This window comes from Chrysoperla carnea, chromosome 1, assembly GCF_905475395.1.
Source record: "Chrysoperla carnea chromosome 1, inChrCarn1.1, whole genome shotgun sequence".
In the NCBI taxonomy this organism is placed as follows: domain Eukaryota; kingdom Metazoa; phylum Arthropoda; class Insecta; order Neuroptera; family Chrysopidae; genus Chrysoperla; species Chrysoperla carnea.
This window is the reverse complement of record NC_058337.1, coordinates 69,212,436-69,240,171: the sequence shown is the minus strand read 5'-3', so window position 1 is coordinate 69,240,171 and position 27,736 is coordinate 69,212,436. Positions and strand designations below refer to the sequence as shown.

The 27,736-nt window shown below is 28.9% G+C and overlaps 1 protein-coding gene across 1 annotated transcript; it reads right to left on the bottom strand.

The window, feature by feature from the left end:
* Positions 1–40: 40 nt before the first annotated feature.
* On the bottom strand, positions 41–27,592 carry LOC123305492 (transforming growth factor-beta-induced protein ig-h3). Its single transcript, XM_044887218.1, has 5 exons — positions 26,975–27,592; positions 8,922–9,446; positions 7,396–7,605; positions 6,651–7,136; positions 41–2,458 (listed from the first exon to the last, which is right to left on the bottom strand). The coding sequence occupies exons 1-5, from the start codon at positions 27,255–27,257 to the stop codon at positions 2,133–2,135; spliced, it is 1,830 nt and encodes a 609-aa protein (XP_044743153.1). The 5' UTR covers positions 27,258–27,592; the 3' UTR covers positions 41–2,132.
* Positions 27,593–27,736: the final 144 nt, after the last annotated feature.

Sequence of the window (27,736 nt, the reverse complement as noted above, 5' to 3'; positions counted from 1 at the left end):
ATTAAATATAATTTATTATTAATATAAAAGATTACGGTAATTTATCGTAATAAACCATTATTGTATATAAATTATAACTACACATATACAGGTGTTAGAAAAGTATCGGACTTTAAAGGTCATTAAAAAGTTCACAATAGTTAGAAGAGGAGGAAAACTTTGCATTAGAATACTACTCCTCTTCAAAACCCAGGAGCTTTTGTAAAAAACATTTTTTCTTGTTTAAGTGTTTTTTTTTGTTGTGGTATCTTTCTAATTTAAAGTTTTTCTCTATCACTTGCTGGTTATCAGCAAGAGTTGATTTTTAATGACTTTGAAAGTCAAGGTCTGAATTTAATAATACTTTTAAAAAAATCTGGGACTTTTGTATACAACTTTTTTCTAAAATTATTATTTTTTCAGTTCTTTGATTGTTTCGGTACTTTTCTAGCATCCAGTATAATATTCAACAATGGACATTTTTTTTTTCTTCATTTTTAACAAATACCTAAATGGCAATTTTGTCTTATTTATTACTTCTTAACATAATATACCGTTACCCAAGGTTTAATGTTGCTAATTATTTGAAAGTAACTGAAAATTTTTATCGTATTTTGTATTCTTTCGACGGTTATTTCAAGCTAAAATTTTGTTGTCTGAAAACGGAATTGAAACAGGACGGTAAGGATGGCACATATTATGGCTCATTAAAGGCCCGGATTCTCAAATTTTCAGCATATTTCACCATACAATATGAGATTTTCATACAAAAATACCTTTGGCAACTGTACTAACATAAATTTACAGATAATTTTTTTACATTTGTCTTTTCTTTTTCCCAACAGAAATTACTTGCATTTTGTTTCGATATTAGTTTTTGATATGTGGTAGAAAGAGACTTTTTAATTATTGCCACACAACCATCTGACATGAATTCACTGAAATAAAACTATATGCTTTATATCTATGAATCAATATTAAAATATGAAAAAGAAACAAATAGATTAATCAAGAAGTTATTCCAGGCATAATGTTGAAGTGTGATCACTTGGCGATTTTTGTAGTTCGAAATTTCGTTAAATGGGAGATATTTGGGTCGAATGTTATCTTTCATAAATCCCCATAAAAGTAAAAAAAACCCCTACATGATTTGACTTAAAATTACATGTATAATTTCAAAAATTTATACTTATAGTATAATCGATATGTTTCGAGGTGTTAAACCATTTTAAAAAGAACGAAACACCGAAACATGTCATTAACAATTTTACAATGAAGCGAACTTTGAAAAAATAAATTTTGGAAATTATATATTTATAACAATGATATTCCACAAAAAGCTCTTTACAACAAATTGTTATTACAATTTGGATTTCAATATTTTTCATTTAATTCGAAGAAGGGAATTTCCCAATACTAAAACTTATTTTTCTCCTCATTTAACTATTGGTTTTAGTTTAACTTTGAATGTCATGGTCCCAAGGTGTAATTCAATGTTTATCATTTCCTTTTGTGGTAAAAATTTTGATTTGTTAACAAAGGTTTTAGAATAGGGGAGTAGATTATAAAATCAATAATTTACATACAATATATTTTAGAGATGCATAAAATTTTTATAAATAGGTATCTTTTTAATTAATTTTACTGTTTTTAGTAGAAAAAATGTCTTTCAGTTGTTAAAGAATATTGTGGCTAAATACAGTAACAACCAATTTTAATCTCCAAAACACAAAAAGTGATGCAAAAGATACTTTCCAATGAATACTGCAATTTACATAATCACTAAAAAGTACGCACAAAATGTCTCAGAATAATTGTCATTCCAGGACTGATAAAATAAAAATTATCAGCGATACATTTTTCAAGAAATGTTTTCGTTTCGAGATATAATAAGATTATATTTGCGGTTTGTCTGTTGTTTAATAATTAATTATTTATTAACTATAAGTAGTAATTTAAAAAAAATTATAATTATGCTTTTGCTTCATTGTTGATTATGAACTTTTTTATAAGACAGCGTCTGTAATTAGAGACTCTTGAATTCGAGGACCAATTTTGAAAATTTGCTTTTATTCTGAGGCACTTTGTAAAACATTTCTTTTTTATTCATCGTTAATCACAAAATTAAGACTTATTACTTTGTTGTCGGACGTTTATTTGATTGGATTACTAATATTAAGTTTATTCGATAAAATGAATGGTACTTGATATGTATTTGATTGGCCATCATCTGTACTTTCTTCTAATAGTAAATCCGTGGATGTACCAACTTCTACATCTAATTCTTCTGGAATTGTTTCTGTACTCTGTTTCCTCGTACTTGTTATCATTGTTGTAATAGTTGTTGAAGATGTGGGAATCACTTCTTGTAGAGTATTCGGAAGAGGAAACAGTAACTTATCAATGAAATACATCGTTCCCAAATTATAGACGAACACTTCACCTTCGACCACATGAGCTTCATTCAATGTTATATTTCCTGTAAAAATATGTATTTAAAAAAAAAATTGTTTCTGAAAAAGAAATTCTGAATGGTAAGGAAAAATCTGGATATTCAATGGATAATCATGTAAGATTTGCGAATGTGAGTTTCATAAAGTTCGAATTTTAATGTTGTCAGATTTTTTTACTTTAGAGACTTTAGATATTATTTGGGCAATGGTATCAAGTATCGTTACCAAAATTAAAGATGGATAGAAATTTCTAAAGCGGTCGTATTTGCTACGAAAGGTTCACGGTTTTCAGATTGCTCATAACAAGGCCGTAACGAGGGTATATAGCGCCGGTGGCAAGTATTTAGCTTGCGCCTTATATATATCGGGGTCGGCTCTAATGATTTTGATGAAAATTCGTATACTGATAGTATTTAATATAAGAGTAAAGGCAAAATGGGGGAGAGACGCCATAATCGTGTCATTTTACCTTACAGAGTCTGTACATTTAATTGATAAACTTTTTAAATTTATTCAAATGATAGAGTATCAAATAAAAGTATTGCTTCTCTCTACGTTTCCGAGCAAAACAAGGAACTCATTACCCTCCTAAATGATACTGGGGTATTTTGCATTACGATCTGATTAATGCTCTATCACATCCTAATTTATGCAATTTTGATAAACCAAGTATGTAATCCTACTAAATTTGGGTCATAATTTTCAAATTTGTGATCAAAATTAACCTAGCTCTAATAATTTCAAGAATGTAGAGTCCTGGTCTCGGAATTAAGCATTTAAGTGATAGCTGGCGAAAAATTGACATCACAGCTGAAAAGGTCCACCCAAAATTATTGGGTTTCAAAAAAAATTCTAATAAGATCGGATCAAATTTGCCTGTGTTATCAAAAAATCAAATTTTTTAACTTGATGACGTCATCAGAATCCAAAAAATTTAATTTTGCTCTATCACATTCAAATTTTATCCAATTTTGATAAACCAAGTATGTAGTCCTACTAAATTTGGGTCATACTTTTCAAATTTGTTATCAAAATTAACCTAGCTCTAATTGCTTTCAAGAATGTAGAGCCCTGGTCCCGGAATTAAGCATTTAAGTGATAGCTGGCGAAAAATTGACATCACAGCTGAAAAGGTCCACCCAAAATTATTGGGTTTCAAAAAAAATTCTAATAAGATCGGATCAAATTTGCCTGTGTTATCAAAAAATCAAATTTTTTAACTTGATGACGTCATCAGAATCCAAAAAATTTAATTTTGCTCTATCACATTCAAATTTTATCCAATTTTGATAAACCAAGTATGTAGTCCTACTAAATTTGGGTCATACTTTTCAAATTTGTTATCAAAATTAACCTAGCTCTAATTGCTTTCAAGAATGTAGAGCCCTGGTCCCGGAATTAAGCATTTAAGTGATAGCTGGCGTAAAATTGTTATCACAGCTGAAAAGAGCGACCCAAAATTATTGGGTTTCAAAAAAAATTCAAATAAGATCGGATCAAATTTGCCTGTGCTATCAAAAAAATCAAATTTTTTAACTTGATGACGTCATCAGAATCCAAAAAATTTAATTTTGCTCTATCACATTCAAATTTTATCCAATTTTGACAAACCAAGTATGTAATCCTACTAAATTTGGGTCATACTTTTCAAATTTGTTATCAAAATTAACCTAGCTCTAATAGCTTTCAAGAATGTAGAGCCCTGGTCCCGGAATTAAGCATTTAACTGATAGCTGGCGAAAAATTGACATCACAGCTGAAAAGAGTGACCCAAAATTATTGGGTTTCAAAAAAAAATTCTAATAAGATCGGATCAAATTTGCCTGTGCTATCAAAAAAATCAAATTTTTTAACTTGATGACGTCATCAGAATCCAAAAAATTTAATTTTGCTCTATCACATTCAAATTTTATCCAATTTTGATAAAACCAAGTATGTAATCCTACTAAATTTGGGTCATACTTTTCAAATTTGTTATCAAAATTAACCTAGCTCTAATCGCTTTCAAGAATGTAGAACCCTGGTCCCGGAATTAAGCATTTAAGTTATAGCTGGCGAAAAATTGACATCACAGCTGAAAAGAGCGACCCAAAATTATTGGGTTTCAAAAAAAATTTTAATAAGATCGGATGAAATTTGCCTGTGCTATCAAAAAAATCAAATTTTTTAACTTGATGACGTCATCAGAATCCAAAAAATTTAATTTTGCTCTATCACATTCAAATTTTATCCAATTTTGATGAACCAAGTATGTAATCCTACTAAATTTGGGTCATACTCTTCAAATTTGTTATCAAAATTAACCTAGCTCTAATAGGTTTCAAGAATGTAGAGTCCTGGTCTCGGAATTAAGCATTTAAGTGATAGCTGGCGAAAAATTGACATCACAGCTGAAAAGAACCACCCAAAATTATTGGGTTTCAAAAAAAATTCTAATAAGATCGGATCAAATTTGCCTGTGTTATCAAAAAAATCAAATTTTTTAACTTGATGACGTCATCAGAATCCAAAAAATTTAATTTTGCTCTATCACATTCAAATTTTATCCAATTTTGATAAACCAAGTATGTAGTCCTACTAAATTTGGGTCATACTTTTCAAATTTGTTATCAAAATTAACCTAGCTCTAATTGCTTTCAAGAATGTAGAGCCCTGGTCCCGGAATTAAGCATTTAAGTGATAGCTGGCGAAAAATTGACATCACAGCTGAAAAGAGCGACCCAAAATTATTGGGTTTCAAAAAAAATTCTAATAAGATCGGATGAAATTTGCCTGTGCTATCAAAAAAATCAAATTTTTTAACTTGATGACGTCATCAGAATCCAAAAAATTTAATTTTGCTCTATCACATTCAAATTTTATCCAATTTTGATAAACCAAGTATGTAGTCCTACTAAATTTGGGTCATACTTTTCAAATTTGTTATCAAAATTAACCTAGCTCTAATTGCTTTCAAGAATGTAGAGCCCTGGTCCCGGAATTAAGCATTTAAGTGATAGCTGGCGAAAAATTGACATCACAGCTGAAAAGAGCGACCCAAAATTATTGGGTTTCAAAAAAAATTCTAATAAGATCGGATCAAATTTGCCTGTGCTATCAAAAAAATCAAATTTTTTAACTTGATGACGTCATCAGAATCCAAAAAATTTAAGTTTGCTCTATCACATTCAAATTTTATCCAATTTTGATAAACCAAGTATGTAATCCTACTAAATTTGGGTCATACTTTTCAAATTTGTTATCAAAATTAACCTAGCTCTAATAGGTTTCAAGAATGTAGAGTCCTGATTTCGGAATTAAGCATTTAAGCGATAGCTGGTGAAAAAATGACATCACAGCTGAAAAGAGCCACCCAAAATTATTGGGTTTCAAAAAAAATGCTAATAAGATCGGATCAAATTTATCAAAAAAATAAAATGACTATGTAAATTAATGAGCGCCTTTAACATGATTCTTTTCTAACTTTTTGTTTTACGTATAAAACATAAGTTTTGTTTTGCGTCTCTATTTCTTATGCGGCGGTGGCGGATGCCTCTTACGGACCTGGTTCATTATAAACTTAAAAATTTCCATTTTTCACTGCTTAGATAATATCCAGAATTACCAAGACCCCTAACTTACTAAGGAGATTGGCTACATGCAGGAACCATTTTAGTTCACGTCGTCTCTGCTATAAATGCATGGCTCTACTATTTACACGAACAAGTATTCTAAATCTTTGAGATCAGCCAAGGAATCACAAGCACAGTAGTTGTACAATTGTCTCAGGCAACCAACAACGCCACAAATTGACTTGACACTTAAAATTTTTGCCGATGCAACTTGCATCGAACATGCTACACTTCCATCTTTCCAAACATTTGATGCATAAACTAGGCACCGCCCCAACATTTATATTGGTGAAGACCTCTCAATATAAAAAAAGAGGTCTCCAAATCCATAGCTGTTTTAGCAAACGTTTTCTTCACAACTCTACTACTGGATAAAGTGTAAGAGTATCCGACAATAAGTTTATCAAAAGTTTTAAATAGGAATGATATCAGACTCATAGTTCTGAAATCTTTAGCATCACTATAGTTCGGGTCAGATTTGGGTATATAAACCTCACGCGAATATTCCAAGTTATTGCGTTCTGCTTTGTTAAACTTTTGAAATAAGAATTTGGGATCAGTAGTCAGAAAAAAGTGTATATTCTACAGTGAATATGCTTATAATTACCATTTTCCTCGATGACTCGTATACTATCTCCACCAAGCGTCGTCAATGTAGTATTATTAATAAAATCACGTTTGTATAAACGTTTCTTAACAAAATGATTCAAAAGTAATTTCAAACCATCACCAGTTGATAAATAATTATCCGGCATGTTGTTCAATCCAAGAGCTTCGAATGCTGTATCAATCGGTACAAAAAATGTATATCCCGTACCCGAAACATGCTGCGCCAAATCAGCTAAATTCAAAAATCTAGTCATTTGTGTAAAACGTTTGTCACCCTCTAATGCTAGAAATGCGTGTGATAAAAATTGTGCTCCAAACCATGGAAAGGCTAACAAAGGTGGTGTTTCTTTATCCTTGTGCTGTTGATGTAACCGTGATACAATGCTTTCACTTACGAATAAAACTTCGTTAATAAACATTAAATTCCCACCTTTTACAGCAGTATCACCTTTTGCAATTGTTACACCATTCACATTGAGAGTCGCTGAAAGTAATCGAAAAGAGTATTTTATTAGGTCTGCTAATAAGAAAAGGAGGGCTACAAAAAACTTTCTGAATAAAACAACCACATATCTTTCTCAGAAGGGTTGTACTTATTTAACAAAGCGTCTAAACATTATTCGCATTAATGTAGATTGATTCTAAAAACCAAGGAATGATCTAGATCCGCGACATACTACATTTAAACATACGTAGATGTGATTGTTTTACGTAAAGCTTCTGCGGAGGATGAAAAAACTTACGCTTTAAGCTAAATTTAAGAATTCTTCCTCCTAAAGTTTTTACTTCTTCTTCCCCTTTTATACTGTTTTGTCGAATATTTCCAATTATAAAATGATTACGAATAACGTCTTCAGTAAATTCTGGAACTGAAAATGGATAAAATCCCCAATCTATAGGGTGCCATCTTTGGAATGCTGAATCGCATGGTACTAATACTGTATACTCTTGACCTGAAATAGAAAATTCAAATAGTTAAAAAGGTGGTAGGTAATTTAAGCAATGATATGCATTTCGTTTATCTAAATTATTAAAATATATTAAATAAATATATTGTACTTTAACTTAAGAAGAAAAGTGGTGAAAAGTCCAGTAATGTTTTATAAAAACCCTAATTAATATAGGAGAGCTTTAAATTATTACTTCTTCCCATTACCCACCCCTACCCTTAATATATTATTTTTAGAAAAAATGTTCTTAGATACATATTATATTTTAACCACTTTTGATCCACGCAATAATATGTTTTCTCATCTCCGTGCGGAAAGTGTCAACTTTCTATCCACTGTGCAAAACGAAGCTGGCGCTTTCCGCCTCCGTCGGGGAGAAAATTGTATACATATCACAGGAGCAAGTAAAGAAGTAGTTATGATCTTTAAAGTAGGTATGTCGTTTTTTAGACTCGATTTGAAACGAATCTTAGCTAGAAACTCTTGTCTAGAAATTTAATTCCTTATTTTAATCCCTTAATATTATCGTTTAGAACAGGCATAGAATAAGGATCAATATATTCATTATTTGAAGGTATCTAAAAATTTGCAAACTTGTATCTTTTATAGTTTCATAGAAAATTTTTGGAAATTAAAATAGCATAGGATGTACGTCGAGGGTATCACATTTTTACTCTAAGTCGATTAAAATAAAAAATAATATTACCTAAATTGTAAGGGAGCAAGGGGACTGCCTTGCTTATTTTTTTATAAAGGATATTTTTTTAAGGTATCAAGTTAAAAACTTTAAATCAAAATTAAAGACGTAAAATTAATATCATTCCCCATTATTTTGGGTTCAATGGATAGCTAATTTTATATCTTTTTTTAAAATATGATTTCTGTTCGAAGATTTGGTTATATCCCTGTAAATAGTTTTCGCCAGAATAATGCTTCAAAAATGTGAAAAATTTCACCTGTGAATCTTTTTGGGAGAAATACCTTAGCTGCTCGTTAAAAATGTCAAAAATACTACCTCACAGACAACGCTTCATGCAACCTATCCAAAAGGTCTCCAACCCAAAATAATCTTAAAACATAAATGTTATAAAATTAGCTTTCCAATGTGTTTAATCTCGACGTTTTTACCCTTAAAAAAATACTTGTTATAGTACTTATGAAATATTTGATTATATTTTCGAATTGTTTAAATTAAAAAAAAAAAAAATTTTAGGCTTAACACTAATCCTATGTACACTATACTCCTATGTAGGCTTAACATATAATCCTATGTATGTATACCTACTAAAATTAAACCGATAAAATTTTTTAAAACTTACCATCCTTAAGTACTTTCGAGACGTTGGATTTCGACAGAAAATGTTGAAATACTCGAACGCCTTCTTTGAAAAAAGATAACACTTGATAAATATTGTCAATAAATTTTGTATTATTTGTATTTTTAGTTTGTTGAATTAATGCCGATGAATTAATACCATTTGTTCCAGAAATTGTTGTCAACAAATTAACAGGAATATTTTCTGGATGTTGCGTATTATTTAAATTTGCTTTACCCAAAACATAATTGTCTATGATAATAATAACACCAGCAGGTAATTGTATTTTTTGATTAATAATTAATGCATCATTTGCGTAAAGCTTTTGATTTTTCTTTGTAATGTGTATTGTTCGACCACTCAGCGTTTCATAATTTTCTTCGGTAGTATTTTGTTTTTCAACATCAATTTGTGTGCCCAGTACAATATGACTTAACAGTAAATTTTTTACATGTTCGGAATTTCTTAAATAACTATTTGTATCTTTTGTTGCTGAATTGATTGGAGCAAAAATTGTAAATGGCTGATCTAAAAAGATTAAAAATGACGAATGAAAAAAATAAAATAAAATAAATAATGTAAATTAAATTAGTAAATTTTGCAAAATTTAGATCGGATTTTGTGAAACACATCCAATTCAAATCTTAGGATTGCCGAAATTTCAAGTTCCGGAATAAAGGATAGTCATTTATCTTCATCAAGTTTCTATGTATATGTACAGGGTGCTAGCTAGGTTGGCTACAGATTGAAAACTTTTTTATTATAAGGTTTACGAAAAAATGTATTTTTTATAAAAAGCTCTGCTTTCAAAAATATTAACATTCAGCTATTCTCTTTTGACATTGAATATACAGGGTGACCACAAATTGAATAATAATATTTCAGGTATGATGGTATAAGGTTGTCTTAGCAAAAGTACGAATATTAAGGTTGTCGCGGATATCGCCACAAATCCGGCGGACGGGTTCATCTGTGAATGCTGGCCCTTAATTTAATACCAAATAACATGGACGGGGCGGGTGTTTATCTTGCTTTTTTATTATTTCTTTAGAGATCATTGGTATACTTTAATTAATAAGTCTTATTAAGCAATTGGCCAGATGTTTCCAATTAATGAATACAATTTGTTTTAAAAAACATTCAAATCAATACGAATTCATTAATAAATATGTTTTATTAACACATATGGAATTCTTAGTAAAAAAAGTTTTATAAATTAAATTTGTCGGTGTAATATAATACTTAAATTAGGATAACTTGTGTTTGCTTATAAAATTATAATTTTGTTAAAAACGAATTCTACGAAATTATAAAATACAATAAATGATATTATCTTTCCAAGTAAATAATTTTAAAACAATTAAATATTATTATTATTAAAATCAATTGATTGAAGACATGAATAGTGATCATAGATAATACCACTAAACTGTTAAAAATATGTCATAATAATTAAAAAAATAAAAATATAAGGAAATAGAGTAAAAAACTTTTTTATTTAAAAAAAAGTTTATTCTAAATTACAATTAATGGGCATTTAGCAATTAGCTCATTAAAAATCTTTTAAATAAATATACAGGGTGCACATAAAAAGTTCGATAGATTTATTTTATATTCAGCGTTAAGGTGACGAGGCGACTGAATTCAAAGAGAATAGTTACCTACTAAATATTTTAAGAGTCTAATTACTTGGAGCCTACATAAAAGTGGCCACCGATGATCTTAAGCAATAGAAAGGTGCGGAAAAAAGCAACGATTTTTTTAAATATGACGAATATTTAACAAATTTGGCGCTAATGAAATGTGTAACAACAATCAAACCGTGTAATATTGATAATATTTTCATGGTAGATATCAATCATAGTTATAGATAACTGCGTCAGTAATTTCTCGAGAAATATTCAGTTCATTTCTGTAGTTTACCGCAATTATTGAAATACCAGTAAGTGAAAATTATCATTTTAATTTTAAAGACGTGACAAAAAAAAAAAAAAAACAACTATGGTAAGTTTTAAAAATATTCAAATAATGATTAATAATAAAAAAAACTGTATATATCCATTACTAGAAATCAACTTTATAATAGGTATACCAATAAGACATTTTGCTAAGTGTTGTTATTGAATATACAGCTAAAGTATTATTCTGCAGGCATAACATTCAAATTTTATAGACGTTGTAGCAAAATGCATCTTCGTGTATGACGAATTAACGACGGTAATTTCTTTTTAGAAAAATTTAAAAATAAATCACTCAATTAACCCTTTAACATTCTAGCACATGAACTGCTAATCGAGAGAAAATATTCGGTGATAGGAAAAGGCAGAAATGACTTTCAGGTTAATCCGATGCCTACCGAAAACAATTATTACGCAGATTATGCAACTAATTCTAGTATTTAAAGCCGAAAGATATGATTGGTGGACTGATTGTAAAAACTACGGCTTAAAAACTTTTCCTATAAAAAAGGATCAAGGAAACAACATTTGTTTTAACCAGTAACGCTTATTTGGAATGGGTTTGACAGTGTATGAATTTTAAAATAGTTAGCAGTGGTCATAAAAATAAATATTTGTTATATTAACTATTACTTATAAGTATGGTATATGAGATAACGAGCTATAAAAAAACTTATATATTGGATAGTAAAAATATTCCTTAAAGATTCAGCAAAACAATTTCTGATCTGCAGGTTACAAAAAGAATTGGAATTAAGATTTTGTGGTAACGTTTTGCAGCACCTTATAAGCACCATTAGGTTTTTTTAAATTGATTTTTATGTTATGAGTCATTTTTGTAATAACAATTTGCTATTTATGGCTATGTTAATGATTCACAGTTATGTCAAAAAATTACAATATATGCATATTAAATTATAAATATTATTTAATATCTAAATTGTATTGTTACCTACATACGAATACAGAATGTTCACGTTTTTTTATTCTATTTGCTTGTCTTCTGCTGCTTTTCAGACTAAAAACATCACGAATTTCGTGAAATATTCCATTATCCTAGGGAAAAACGGAATTCTTAGGATCACTGTCCTACCTGTCCGCACAGGTGGATTATCCATAAGGCAAAGTAGGCGCGTGCCTACAGACGCGAGATTACAAAAAGACGCGCGTGTGGAAGTTTTTAAACTTAATAAAATTAATTGTGTAAGTATGCAAAAACTTACAGTCCGTTGATATTGACATTTGTACAGTTATTCAAATGTATGACAGTCTAATTCACATAATTTCTACGGAAAGGGAAAATTAAAAAAAATTAGCAGCAAGCCTTGGAACTCTCAACAGTCAAAGAATATAAAAAGAACACAAAAGGAGAAATAGCCCACTTCAGATGAATATGACGAAGATGTTATTTCGTTATCCGGGAAACATAGTAACAGCTTATATCTAGTAATTATACACAGACTTGTGGTTGAACTTCAAAAGAAGTGAGAATTTTTCAGCACTTTTTAGAGTAGGTAAATTTTAGATTTTAAGCAATTTGGACACTAGAGCAAGTATGTTAGTAATGATCTATTTTGGTGATTTAGAAAACTGCTTTGTTGGTGAATGTATCCGTTTTTATCAACAATAGATTTTACAGATTCTAAAGAAAAAAAAAAAAACTTGAAACTAAACTTTAAAAAGGTCTTTCTTGATAAATTTTTTTATTACGAGAGGTGCTAATTTTTTTTTCTTTTTTGTAAAATTTTGTAATCCGCCTCTGCCTGACTGTACGGCACACTATTTAAACAACATACAAATTTGTGTCAACAAATGCGATGATTTATGGCGTAATCATCTCCACGCAAATCAATTCTGAACTCATCACGGAAATATATCTATTTTTATATTTATATATTGATTTTATTGACGTTTTTAATCGTTAGACGGTTGCTTTATTTTAAGCTTTTTATCAACATGCTTTCTTGTTTGTCTGTCTGTTTGTTTCAAGCTTTTCTAGATTGTTACTAAGTGAAAGAATTATTTTTTACTTTTTAATACAATCAAAGCTTGAATATTAACACATATTTTATACCATGCATATATGTAATATGCAAGGTATACTAAGTTTAGTCCCAAGTTTGTAACGCTTAAAATATTGATGCTACGAACAAAATTTTGGTATAGGTGTTCATAAAATCACCTAATTAGTTCATTTTCAATTGTCCGTCCGTCCGTCCGCCTGTGAGCACGATAACTCAAAAACGAAAAAATATATCAAGCTGAAATTTTTACAGCGTGCTCAGGACGTAAAAAGTGAGGTCGAGTTCGTAAATGAGCAACATAGGTCAATTGGATCTTGGGTCCGTAGGCTCCATCTTGTAAACCGTTAGAGATAGAACAAAAGTTTAAATATAAAAAATATTCCTTATAATAATAACAAATTTTTGTTTGAAACTTTTTTTCGTAAATATTACTGTTTACCCGTTAGGGCGCAAATTATACGTAAATTGTATAGTATGTATTATATGGGAATATCAGTTATGTATGGTGTGACATGCATGTATGTGTAATGTGATAGAGTAATCAACACTGTCTATGCATGGTATTTCAACAATTAACTCAGTCAATTGTTTGTTTTCACTTGGTTTTAATAATTATTAAACAGGTAAGAAAGACTTCTTATTCATTGAACAATAATATATGTATCAACGTTCTATAATATATCGTCACGTAACTTTCTTTAATTGTCCCATTTCAAATTTAAAATGAAATATAATTTATTTAAGTTCGTGATTATTTGTAAGTTAAAACTATTGATTAAACTGTTATATATTTATTAATTAACTAGATTGTTTAGTTTTTAAATTATTCATAAGAAAATAAGATAAGAAAATTAAAATATTTTAAATTTCTAGCAATTATCTAAGCGTGAGTTGAAATTTTATGAAAACTGTGGGAATGAATCTTTATATTTTTTTAAAAATATAAACATTTCTTGATTTCTAAGAATAATCAATCATGTGCAGATGATAAAATCATTGACTTACTTAATTTAAAAAAATCGCATCTATCCTCTTTTTACACCTTGAAGGTGATAGTATTAATTATATATTCTACTAGAATTCCGTACCTATCCAAAATGTTATGCACGGAGCTCTATTTATAGTCGCAGAAACGAAACACTTAAAACGGATTTTGGTTCGGTTTTTGGCATTCGATTCGTTAGAGCGTCAAGAAATGTTGTGACTTAAATTGATTTAGTATATTTACAACCGTAAATATACTAAATTCACAATTCGGTTAATAGCGATTAAAATGATTCCAAACTTGTTACTTGGGGTTTTTAAGGTCGCTGAACAAGAATATGAGAACGAAATGATCTCCAAGGTACCTGGTGTCCAGGGTAAACGTTAAAAAATCGAAATTCGTTATATAATCGATCCAAACTCGTTACTCGGGAGCTTTTGGGATCATTGAACAAAGAATATCGCGACAGAATTTGGTAAAAAGTACCTCGGAGATAAATTTTGAAAAACCCCCGAGTAACGATTGAGACCGATTATATAATGAATTTCCCGAAAACTCCAGAAGTAACAAGTTTGAAATCATTTTCATCGCTATTAACCGAATTGTGAATTTTGTATATTTACGGTTAGTTTAAAATGACTTTAACTTGACGCTTTAACGAATCGAATGCTGAAAACAGCATTGAAATCCATTACTATTCATCCTTACTGTTCAAATTTTTTGAACTTCATTGCTTCATTTTTGCGACTAATTTACATTATTAATTAAATGAGCATATTTTTATGGTATAGATTGAAGTCTCAAAAAAATCTGTGGTGAATTGTAATTTTGGCTCTTTTAACTTCAAATGAAGAATGAGTTTTAAGCGTTAATAAAAGCGTACTTTTTTAATTTTATGTAGGTAGTATAAATCTATAAAAACTTGTCTACGAATCTTTCCCAATAATTATATTCGTACCATTGGTCTTTGTACAGTACAGTAAAGTTCTGTTTTGAACCATGACCTCATATATTATTTTTAACATTTCTAACTTCAAAATTGACTGAGGTTCATACAAATTTACAACCTTCATTTTAACCCCTTAGCGGATGCCAAAAATCACGCCCTACTACACACTTACGACATTTAAGGAACGTTTGTGCAAAATTTCTAAACTTAGCGATTTCAGCTGTGTTTCTTCTTTTAACATGCTTATATTAGCTTCACCTGTATGTATGTATGTTTGTATGCTTGTATGTAACTCTCTAATATCATACACATGCATAGGACATCATCGCAGTTATATACATTTATTATACTACCGATAACCATACTATACATATATACTTAGAAGAAGCAACAAGCATGTTTTTTAGTTTTTTAAACTATATTTTTATTATTATATACCATATAATAAATGATACCATAAATAAATTTATGTATATATGTACCAGACCTGTATACATTTAAATAATATTTTATTTGAATAATTTTGTTTAAATATCTACGAATCTATTAAAAAACCAATATTATTTTTCTATGTATTTATTTAATTTATATTATTCATTCATATTCATTTTAAATGAAATAAAAACCTCATTTCAATACCTTAAATATAAATATTCTTAATAATGATATTATTTTTATAAGAACATGATGACTATGACTATATTCGTGACATCACGATATGACAACATCATGTAATTACTTTTCTACCATAAATGATTTTAACAAATTCTTTTAGTGTAGGTACCTTCGTTCAAATATTTAAATTATTATGTACATTTTTTAAACATTTTTTAACGTCTGGGTGAGTTCTTGGTAAAAATAAGTAAAAAATCAAAAAATATAAAGTAAACATAGGGTATTATAACCAGAACAACATCAATTTTACGTATATGGAAAAGTGTGTTCGAATAGCGTTGAACTCAAAACCCCTATGTCAAAGTAAGGAAACTTCATTAAAGTCATTTTCGTGGGTAAGCGTAGGTAATTTAGTAGGAACTAGTTACTAACAATGCATAGATAGACTTTACTATACCAAATAATGGGTATGAAATAATTAGTTAACCTTACAGTGTGACCTGCTTTGATCAAAAGGGGTAACTATAAAAATATTTTTATTTTATATTAGACTCTATGTCTCTGTATAATTTACTGATAAAATTGACCAAAAACTTTTTAAGAGGCAGCACAGCTAGCGTACAATCAGTGACGGTTTCAGGTGTGGCAAACCTAGGCCACCGCACAGGGCCTCGCACTAAGAAAGGCCTCTTCACACACAAGAGGTGAGTAATTTAAATGATCTAGAGTGTTCAAAAAACGTGAAAACGAGTGCTGAAAGATCGTTCTCAAAATTAAAATTGATCAAAAACTATTTGAGATCAACTATGGCTCAGGATATTTCGCGTGCTACTGATTTCGACACTGTCGTCGACATATTTGCAAAACAAAAAACTTGTTAACTTTTATGCCTAAAAAGGCCTATCAAATGTGCACGGCAAGTCAGGCTGTCAATTTTATTTTTCAACTTTTTGCAATTGTATTTTTTTCCCTCAGTTAATATTATTTTGTTTTTATTACCCCGAGAGTTACCAATAATATAAGCTTTCTGTGATTTTAATTAGTTTTAAGTAAGTTTATTTATATTTTTAAAGGTAGGTATATCTGTACCAGATCTCCCCTATTTGTATTTGAAGGTAACGAATGTTTTTTTTGTTAAAGTGAAATCTTTCTCCATATAAAGAAAGCAATGTTGATCAATCGTTACTGATATTTTAAATTGATAAATAAACCGGCTTCCTATATTAAATATATTAAATATTGGTATACCTAGTTCGGCTTAGGTACTAATAATGTCTTCTAATTTATGTTATTAAAATATTATTTTACTTCCACGCAACAACGATATTAAAATCAACAAATTAAAAGACAAAATGAAATGAAAAAATGAAATAAATTTGTTGTCGAAGGTATACCATCATAATCGGAGTGAAATATTACTTAGAGCATTAGTTTTTTAATGATTTCAAGCGTTTTTAGAATTTAAAATAAAAATTCCACCAAGAATTTTTTTAAAGTATTACTCAACTGTCGAAGTAAGTAAGTGGAACAGTTTCAAATTTTCATATTTTTGGAAAACTTCAAACGGCTATATCTCAGCGAGAAAAGTTTGAATAATAAGCAGCACATTCAAAGGCTTATGTTTTCTAGTTTTTCGAAAGATTTCGAAAAAACAGTTTGTCATTATTGGACAAACGCTTTGAAAAAAAATCTTTTTTACTCAAAGCTCTTTGATGTTTTTACTTCCATATTTCGAACTATAAGCTAAAAGCATTTTATTGTGCCCCAAAAGTCTCTGCCGAACCGTTAAAAAACAAATACTTTTTATTCAACTCCCTTCGTTTTCATGCTCCTTAAAACTATCAAATGGGGATGATTTGATATTAAGATCAATAAACCTACAATTCGAAGCTCTCTACTTTGCAACCTTCTTCTTTTTATAGTTTCGTAAAATATCTATCGAAAATAAACTTGGAAAATCCTCTTTTCATCTTCCTAATCCTCCTTCTACTGCGTTTCATCATGTCAATAATATCAGAAAGGGTTGGTATGAAATTAAGCACTATAGACCAACAAGTTAAAGCTACATACCGATTACAAACTAAATTAAGCAAGTTAGTGATCTGAGATTTCCAGAACTCCGAAACTATAAGAGTCAGAAGGTTCTGGTTTGGTAGGGAAGTTTAAGTTTGTGGTTTATTGTGCTCAATTTCAAACTAACCCGGATTAATTACATTAAAAGAGTCAAAAAGGGTTAATATTTTTTGAAAAATTAAACTTCAATACTTTAACTAAATACCAATTTTCAACTCTCTATCTCCTATAATTTAGAAGAAAAAATTTTTGGCGTTTACGCTAAAAAATACGCTGTTGTACGGCGGGCAGATTTATTTTCCCATTTCGTAATCTACGTCTTCTCAAATGTAAAAACCCAAAACTTGTGAAGGGGTGCTAAAATTTTTTCGACTTCAATAACTTTTTTTAATATTTTTTTTTTTTTTTTAATATTACACTTTTTTTATTAATATGGATAATTTTGAAATAACATTTAAATACCAAACGTTAAAAGTTAAATTTATTATTTGACATTCGTTTCCGGTTTTATTTATTTGCTTTTAATTAATATATACTTATCTACGACAATATATTTAGTTATTAGGTGGAGTACATTTATTGATTTATTCAAACCATTATTATTAATTAATTTATAATAATTTATAGTTGTCAATATTAATTGAATAACGAATACTAATTAATGTGGGTAATTCCTGCAATTAATAAACATGACTTTCAATCAAATGTTATTTTAACATGAAACATTACCATTCAATAACAGAAACTTCTAAGTGGTTACACAATTATAATATTTCGAATTTTATTTTCACAAAAAATTATTTTTTAAAATCCGGTTTACACATTTTCATCTCTGGTATTCAAATGTCTCGTAAAGCGGTAACACAGAAATTTATTATCAGACGAATTATTTAAGATCAAAAAAGGCTTAAATGAAGAATTTTTGTGTAAGTACTTCAACCTATCAGGCCAGTTTTTTTTAAAAAAATGTTTAGGAAGGTTCATATATCAAAATTTACATCTAACTTTTTGCCGCTAGAATTTTGACCGTTGCTATGGGCCAAATAAGCCAATTGCTATAATCCATTTCTGAGATGATTTTTGAAAATTTGAAAACCTTGAAAATATGCAACAAAAAGGACAATAAACGCAAACTCGGAGGTTTTCGGGGTCGATGATCACAATTCCCAAGTCAGAATTTCGATATAATTCCCCCTCTTGGAGTCATTTGCCCCGCTGGTCCAAAATTTCAATATTCTGTATATATTCAACAAAATGGACCAAAAAAGAATACTCGGGGGTTTTTGGGGTTGCTGATCACGATTCTGAAGGTAGAATGTGGATTCTGAAGGTAAAATTTGTTGAATATTTATAGTATATTGAAATTTTGGACCAGTGAGGTGAATTTCCCCAAGAGAGGGGGAAAGCAGAGACCCCGAAAACCCCCGAGTATACGTTTCTGGTCCATATTTTCAAGGTTTTAAAATATTAAAAAATCACCTCAGAAATGGATTCTTATGATTGGCTCATTTTGCCCATAGCAAATACCAAAACTTTCTAGCGGCAAAAAGTTAGATGTAGATTTTGATATATGGACTTTCTTGGTCATTAAAAAAAAAAAAAAATCTGGCCCGGTAGGTTGAGGTACAAAAAAATTTCTTTATGAAATACTAAAATAACACAACTATATGGATCGAGGTGAAAAGAAGTGACTTCATAAATGACATGATTGGGCATGAAGGTCTCCTGACGGACGAAGAGTCATGTATGCAATAAAACTACGCTCAACACAGATAACGGTAGATTTTTGATAGATATAAAAATGGTAGTAATATTAGGAATAATAGCAAATAATTAAAACTTTTTAAAATTCAAAAAATTTGCATTCTAAACGTGTATTCTAATTTGTTTTCTTTATTTCTTAGAATTCAAAAATTTGAGAAATTTTATGTAAACTTTACAAAAAATAGATATTAAAATTATGCAAAATTCTTAATTTGTTAACTTTGTAGGAAAAAAATTTTCAATAAAAGTTTCATATTTTTTGTCAAAGATGAATTTCTATATCAAAAAATTTGCAAATGACCTAGTTTCAAACCCATGTTGTGCCTATAAATAGCTCCTACAATGCTTGTTTGAGTCATTTTACGTGAAAATACGTTTTATGATAGCAGGAGGTTTCTTTTATTATTTTTATTTATTAAGGGGGTGCTTAAATTAAAAAGTCAAACGGTTAAAAAATTATGGTTTTTATTAAAATGTGAACGATATTAAATATACATAAATTTTCTGATGCAATGTAGTAAAGTGTTGTATTATCTATTATCTCCTGAAAATGAGTCTATACTTTTTTATACGTTAAATTTATTTTGCATTAAAATAATATTTTTTACTTTTTAGTACACATTTAAAAAAGAAAAAGAAAAGTGTTTTTTATACTATTAATTTTGTCGGAGACGTTTAACGAAAAAATTAATAAATTTAAGCATGTAATATGCTTTTCCAGAAATAATTCCCATTCAAGAAACTGGAAAATGAAAACTTTTCAATAAAATTTACTAGACTAAAAAACTTATATTTTAAATTAAAGTAATAAGGAATAATCCAATGATCCTCCTCGACTAGTAAGTATTGTTGACATAAACATTATTATGATTACACTTTATTATACAATACTTATAATATAGTTATAATATACAATGACCTTGTATCTTGAAACAATACGCTAATTTAACCACAATAATCATTTCTAATCAGATGTTTCTTCTAAATTATTCGTTTATTTCCTGCCTTATATTTCACATTTTTTAATCAAGAATTTGATTTTTTATAATTATTTGTCATACACAGGAAAAAAACTGAAATTGATTCCATAAAAGCTCTCTTACTAATTTTCCATGATTTTTCCTTTAATTATTTAAAAATATAAAATGTATGATATTAAATTAAGTTAATACTAAGTATGTGCCTTTTGGGAGTATGAAATTCCCAAATGCCCTTTCCTCTTTTTTATAACACAGATATATAATAGATTTTTCTTTCGGTATTTTTACGGAAAAAAAATCCATTCAAAAATACCATTTCGTGATTTATATTTCAATACAAAGCATCAACAGTAAGAAACATTAAATGGGGTGGAAATATGACTTGAGCGCCGGAGCTTTGTTCCTCACGAGTTTTCTTTTACATAATATATGTAATAGATAGTTTCGGAGAAATTGGAAATTAAAGATTTTTCTCAAATTTGAAGCTTAATTTTATCGGTTGAGCTACTAAATATGATATTAGAATCTGTAGACCCATTATTCGAAGCTGTCTAAAAATTTATATGCAGAATAAAGTTGAAAAACAATCAATTTTCTTGGAAACTATACGACAAAAATTGAATAGTACCTACTTCGAGATGGCAAAGAATCTAAATAATTTGAAATAATATAAAAATTCCCAAGGTCCAACATTACCTCTGTAGCTGTGACTATAAACTAATTTGCAAAATGGAAGTAAACAACAAGAACTGATAATAAATAATTCACATTTAATAAACACACAATTATTATACCGGGTGTTTAATTATAAACCTCCCATATAAATTATTTAAAAAGAAAATTTGATAAAAAATGTTGAAAATATTTTTAGAGTAGCGGAAATTATAAAATTGATGTAGTATTATATTTTTATTTTTTGTTTCTTTATTGTTCGTTTTAAGTTTCGTTAAGAGTAGCGTCGATTATTCAAATAGTTTTTTTTTACCAGTCTAAGTTATAAGGGGAAATATTCGAAACTTAATGCAACGACTTAGATCAAATAGTTTGGAACAAACATCAATGAAAAAATCGCAACAACAATGAAAGTAATTACGAATGAAATAGAGTGGACTAAGGTTCTGATGGTAATCGAGTGTTCAAAATATGAGAAACGATTTAAAAGTTTATTTGCGTAAACTGAGCCGTGTTCGAAATATTGTACCACATATTTTGAAAATTTTTTTCCAGGTAGTTCTAGGCAGTACAAGCTTTTGATATGAAAACTGATTATGTATCTATAATAGAAACATAATAAAATTGAAAAACTAGATCTTTGGTGAATCTTTTCATACTACCTTTGAAGTAATACATTGTAAACGCTACATAAACCTTAGAAACATAAGCAGATTCATCTTATTCGAAAATTTGTACTGAGCAGGAAAAAAATCAACTTTTCTAACTTCGGGGTTCAATTTCTCAATAACTTCTCAAATTAATTAATATCTATCTTCAAAAACAATTGGTGGTGGGAACTGGTATTTTTCTGTCTATAGATATGTATTAGTTTTTGGATTTCTAAAGATATACGAATAAGTCATCAAATCACTTTCGTCATGTTTTGCATAAACAACTTCTCTCAGTACCTGGTCTAGAATGAATTAATGAGTCCTATAATTTACATAGCTCGGCATAAATATTATTATAGATAGACAGATTTTCCACTTTGAAATAGTTCAATTTAAATAGAACACTCTAGAATCTAGATAGTAAATACATCTGTGCAATATAAAGGTAATTGTACTCGAAATACAATTGGCACGCTCATAAATAACATTTTGTTAATTTTGTTTTTGTATATGGATCATTACACTGTTCCTTCTAACATATCACTTTGACTGACTATACAATTTGTAAACCATATCGTTAGCCATTTATATTATACGAAGTAAGAAGAGTTCTTACGGACGTTCTTATTTATAAAACAAAGAGACATTGTATATATGTGTATACATGAACCCAGCCGGTCAGACTCGTCACTTGAAGTGTTTACATACAATAGGCTTTTGTCCTAAATTTGAAAAATTGGTTTATATGTTACCTTAACACCTGATTTACACCAAAAAAGTGTTATTTAAAAAAAAAACACTAATTGCATTAATTATTTTACATTTGAAAAAACCAATTCAAATTTACTTCGAAAACACTTTACACTGTCATGGCGTGTGGAATGACGTCAAACCGTGACAAAGAATCATTTTTGTTATGACAGTTCTAAGTAAACAATAATTTTTGTGCATGACAGTTGTAGGTTAACTTTAATTAAAAATGAATTTTTCGTGTTTGAAGAACTGTATAGTGCCTCAGTGTAAAATTACATCTCTTAAAACGCCAATTTATTTGCTTCGTTCTATTAAAATGTCAACAACAAAATGGTGTTTGGCCACAGTCATATGTTATTATATATCCATAAGGCTGTGTGCTTGTCAGGGACTGGCGTCACACTTTGTGATTGGCGTTTGATATCACGTGACTTACTAGTTAATTTTATAGAATTTATTTAAAAAAATAATAATTATCCTTATATTTTATTAAAAATAATTTTGAGTTTTGTTATTTACATATCATGATTAATCATTAGAAACTTATACCTACCCGATTAATTCTTAGTAGAAAAAAACCTATACCAATCAATACACAATCCCTCTTTGTTTTATACATAAGAACGCACATAAAAACTCTTCTTATTTCATATATTTTATATGGCTAAGAAGATAGCTTACAATCGGTATAATATCTTTGTACCCACAAACTGGATTGATATACATATTATTTGAATATTATATTATTATACTAATACAAGGAGGAAAATTCGTTGAAAAAGGGATAACATACTTTGTATATTCAGCGTATGCTAAAGCAGGGGTTTTTGAGCCTAGAATAAAAGAAACGATTCTCCTTGGTCAATTCGCGACTCAGGTGGAAATATTTGCTCCAATGAGTGGATGTTTCCGAATCTGTACCTAACACGAAAGGTTACAGTAGAACACATCCATATTGAAGTGTTTTCTCATTCAGTCAGGCTGCACTGAATAACACAATCAGGTTGATCTGACGTGAAAAGGGTAGGGCAGCAAATTCACTGACATGGGAGAGATCGTCCTAGAATCCCCTCTCGGCTGAACCTGATTTTTTAATTTAAAAAAAATATTATTTACCACTTTGAGATATTGTAAGACAGATAACATCGGTCAAATTATATTTAAGAAAATTATATAAATGTTTAGGTACACATTATGTAAATCGTACTTGTTCCGGGATCATTAGATTTTTATTATTAAGTACTTAGAAATCAGTATCATACTAGAAAGTAGACTATTTATTTGAAACCAGATAACCTTGTGAATACGGGCTCAAATCGTCAAAACTGAAGCATATTCGGATATTTATTCTACGTAAATTTGTTTTTATATTTGGATAAGTAGTATTGATATTACAATTTTAGTCATTCGCCATATCGATAGATCATTTATCGAACATGGAGTCGTATTTTTACAAACTATTTTAAAATAAAGTATGTAAATAGTTCGGCACCGAGCGGCGCCGAATTTTTAATATATGGAATAGTATATGAAAAGGTTAGAGAGTTGAAATTCCTGCACTGTTCGCTCATTTAATTCCTGCAGTTCAGAGCTTGCAACCTTTTCCCTGTGTAGTGTAGTGTTTTTGGTCCATTTTATCGGACATCTCGATCATTAATTTTAAGGTAGAAAGCCTAGGATTTTGGCATTTGAGAGACCAAAAATTGATGACGATAAGTGATGACTGATGTATAAAGAAAAATTTTCTAAGCACTTTGTTAAGAGGTAAAAACAAAAAAATGTATAATGCCAGTTTTAAATGTGCTTAAGTTACCCCCAATATACTTTTTCAGGGGCTGCAAAAACACCTTTCGTCTGACCGGTATGATTTTGGTTCATAATACGTGTAGCTAAAATCAAAAGTTCCTAAAGGATTTTTGGCTTAAATTGAGCCGTTTTTGGTCTAACATACTATCTATCTTTTTCCTGTCTGGCCGTTGCTTTATATTAATACCTATCATCTAAATTTAGTACTAAAGGGGATTAAAAGTATAATATACGGGCAGAATATTTAAAGAATGTTTTATAAAATTTGTTTAGAACTAACATTCATGAGTCACGGGATGATTAATTAAACCTTACCCTTAGGGATGTTTATAATAATTAATTACAACAAATAGGTGTGGTGATTACTAATTAGTTTGTAAATAATTCAACTTTTCACAAAATTATATTTAAAGTTATGTTAAAATATATTATTTTAAAATTTTTTGTTTATCAGTTTTTGAGAGTTGCCCTTAAAGTTCGGATTCAGAAAATAATATTGATATGCTTTTAAGACGGAGTGGGTCAGTATATTGTATGCACATGCCGAAAATGGGTAAAAAAGGGTGAAAAACGCTTTTTTAAATTAAATTTAAATTTAAAAAAATTTCTAAAAGACCAACAAAGACGATAATTAAATAAATAGTATAATAATTAAATAATAAAAATGCAAAAATAATATATATTTAAAATAAATTTAAATTTAAAGTTTACCTTTTCTAAAACGTAATTTTTATTTAATTTTTCAATTTAAAATTATAATTAATCATGCTAAGTAATTCTAATAATTTTAAATAAGTTTCTAAAAATTAATAGCTTTTTGTTTTAAAAATTTTTTACTATTAAATTACATTTTTAAATGTTGATAATATTAATTACAAATACTACAGTCATTTTAACAAACCTCTCGAAAAAAATACATTTGAGTTTGTCATCAGTAGAATCAAACAAGGTTTTTCTGGATAGAAAAGGTAGAAAATTTTTATGTTCCGTTAACTTTACAGTGGGCCAGTACCCCCATTTGATAAAACTAAGTTGCTCAGAATTGTCTAACAACGTTTTATACGTTCCAACAACTTCAGCTTGTTTCTATTTTTTGAGTTGTGTAAAGCCAGAATAATTTTAGTAAAATGAATATTAATAATTAAAATTAGAAAAAATTAATTAATGTTATCATGTAATATGAGAATTAATAAAAAATTTAATTAAGATTTTAATGAATATTTCAATTATTTAAAACAGTTAAAAATATTATGAAAACTTCGTTCGATGTTTTCAATTTCTACAATATTTACAATATTTTTTGAATATCTACAATCTTCTATATATATAAAAATGTTCGTTTTTGTATTGCTTATGGACTCAAAAAGTTCTGGATTAATTGAGCCCAAATTTGTACACGATATACAACCTGTTTCGAGGATGGTTTTATCTATATTTAACGAAGAGAGGGGGTGGAACAGAGGATGCAATTTTGTATATGGCAACTCATGTAAATAATTTTATAGACAAGTACAGATCAACGTATGCCTAAATATCGTGTTACTAAGGTTTTTTTTTAATTTCATGTGATTTATTATATTTATAAAAGGTAATTCTCACAAGCAGTATGAGCAATTAAATATTATTCTCACAAGCAGTATGTTAGGAATGTCTCTTATCAAAAATTTGAAACAGTGCTTATAAAGCTATAAATGTAAAGTTCAAACCCGCGGAAATTGGTAAACTATTGAAGCTAAATTCATGAAGTTCCGACTATAGTTATTGACTGAAAATAATTTTTTTTTTAAAATTTGTGCCCGTCCACTAATTTTGATACAAAATGATTAAGAAATAACTATAGCGGCATTTTACGATGGAGAGGGCATAACTATTCCCTCCCCAGGCCAATTTGAAAATTTTTTAAATTAGGTATTGGCACCGTGTGTGAGTTTTATTGGAGGCGTTTCCATGGTAACGATACACTAATTATATAATTGTATGGATGCATATATAATTGTATGGATTGCAATTATCACTTACATTGATATTTTAATATTATTGTCTCACAAATTTAAATAAATAATTATGATAATTTACATTTGAAAAATAATATTTGTGCAATTTGATTTCTTATTTTCACAATTTTTAATGCATTATAAGTTTAATTAATTAGTGTTTTTCAATAATTTTAATTAGACATTTTCTATGACATTAACATGTAAAGAATTGTAAATTAGTCATAACAGCCTCCTTTATCGCCAAAATTTTTGACTGGAAGCGCTGGCATCGATTTTATTGTCCCTACCATGACTACACACACATCGAATACAGACATATTACGATTGAGAGGGCAGAACACCCCTCTAGGTCATTTTGAAAATTAAAAAAAATCAAAATTTTCCGTCCGTTCACTAATTCTGTTAAAAAATGATTCCTTATTATGTCCTTTTAAGAAATAACTAGAGACGCTCGTGGTCGAAATTCGATCAAATGAGTAAAGTAATAATATTCAACTTATTCACAATCTTATGATAATGATATATCGAAATTTCGAAATTTCAAAATCGAAAACTATTCTGGGAAACTTGAATTTTCTGAGAAATATTTTATAATTAAAGTCACTTTAAATTAACAATTTGAACAAATTTCACTTAAAAATAATTTTGTAACAAACTCCTTCAATGTAACTTAAAAGAAAAAAATGAATCTTAAGGAAATTATTTTAAAGTTAAGAGAATTTAATGAGTTGACTAGGTTTACTATGTTAACAACTTTAAATAATTTTTTTCTTATTTAATTGTATTTTTGACGGTTTTTATTTAGATTAAAAAAATCAAAAATTTACCTGAAACTTTAATATCATCATTATGAAAAACCAACCATAATGAAAAAAAATTATCAATATTATAATTAGCCGTTAATTGTCCATCAATACCAGATGTGTCAGGTAATAATAACGATAAGGTTGATTGTTGTTGATTTGTAGGTGTTAATAAAACATCACCAGATATTATTTGTATAAGAACACTATTTACTAATAAAAATATGAACATTTTTAAATATAAAAATTGTGTAATATAAACACTTCCGCACTGTAACAACAATAATAGAATGTTTTGCCGCGCCATAAATCAACACAACATTTATGTCTATAATCAAACTTCATTGAAATCACTTATTGAACTTGATGGGGGCAATAAGGCAATTCTTTTTAAATACAGAGACAACATACAAACGAACCACACATCATACTATAAGGTACTCTACTCGCAATATATTATTACAGTGTAGGGAAGTGTGGAGAGGCACACACGGTATCATATTATTAAAGTGGTTTAGTTTTTAAAAAGTCAAACCGGCCCGCTTTACTCTATATGTGTGATCACTACCACCGGACCCATTGTGATGTTTCTTTATTTCGCAATTGTTTAAATACTCATATGAATGTAGTAGTATCAGTTCAGTTGCTTGCTTTTACTTACTACTGTCAATTGTTTTGTTGCTTTGAGGAAAAAAAAAACAAAACAACAACGCGTATAATATGAGACGCCCATTCGTCTCAGTTTATAGTGTAGTATAAAATATAAGAGGACTTATGACTTGGTGA

What these genes read in the sequence shown, in the direction of transcription:
- LOC123305492 (XM_044887218.1), bottom strand. Translation starts at nt 27,257, where the DNA reads ATGGCGCGGCAAAACATTCTATTATTGTTGTTACAGTGCGGAAGTGTT. An exon ending in TGATGATATTAAAGTTTCAG is followed by an intron (nt 9,447 to 26,974) that starts GTAAATTTTTGA and finishes TAATCTTTTTAG; the next exon opens with ATCAGCCATTTACAATTTTT. An exon ending in CTCGAAAGTACTTAAGGATG is followed by an intron (nt 7,606 to 8,921) that starts GTAAGTTTTAAA and finishes TTTCTATTTCAG; the next exon opens with GTCAAGAGTATACAGTATTA.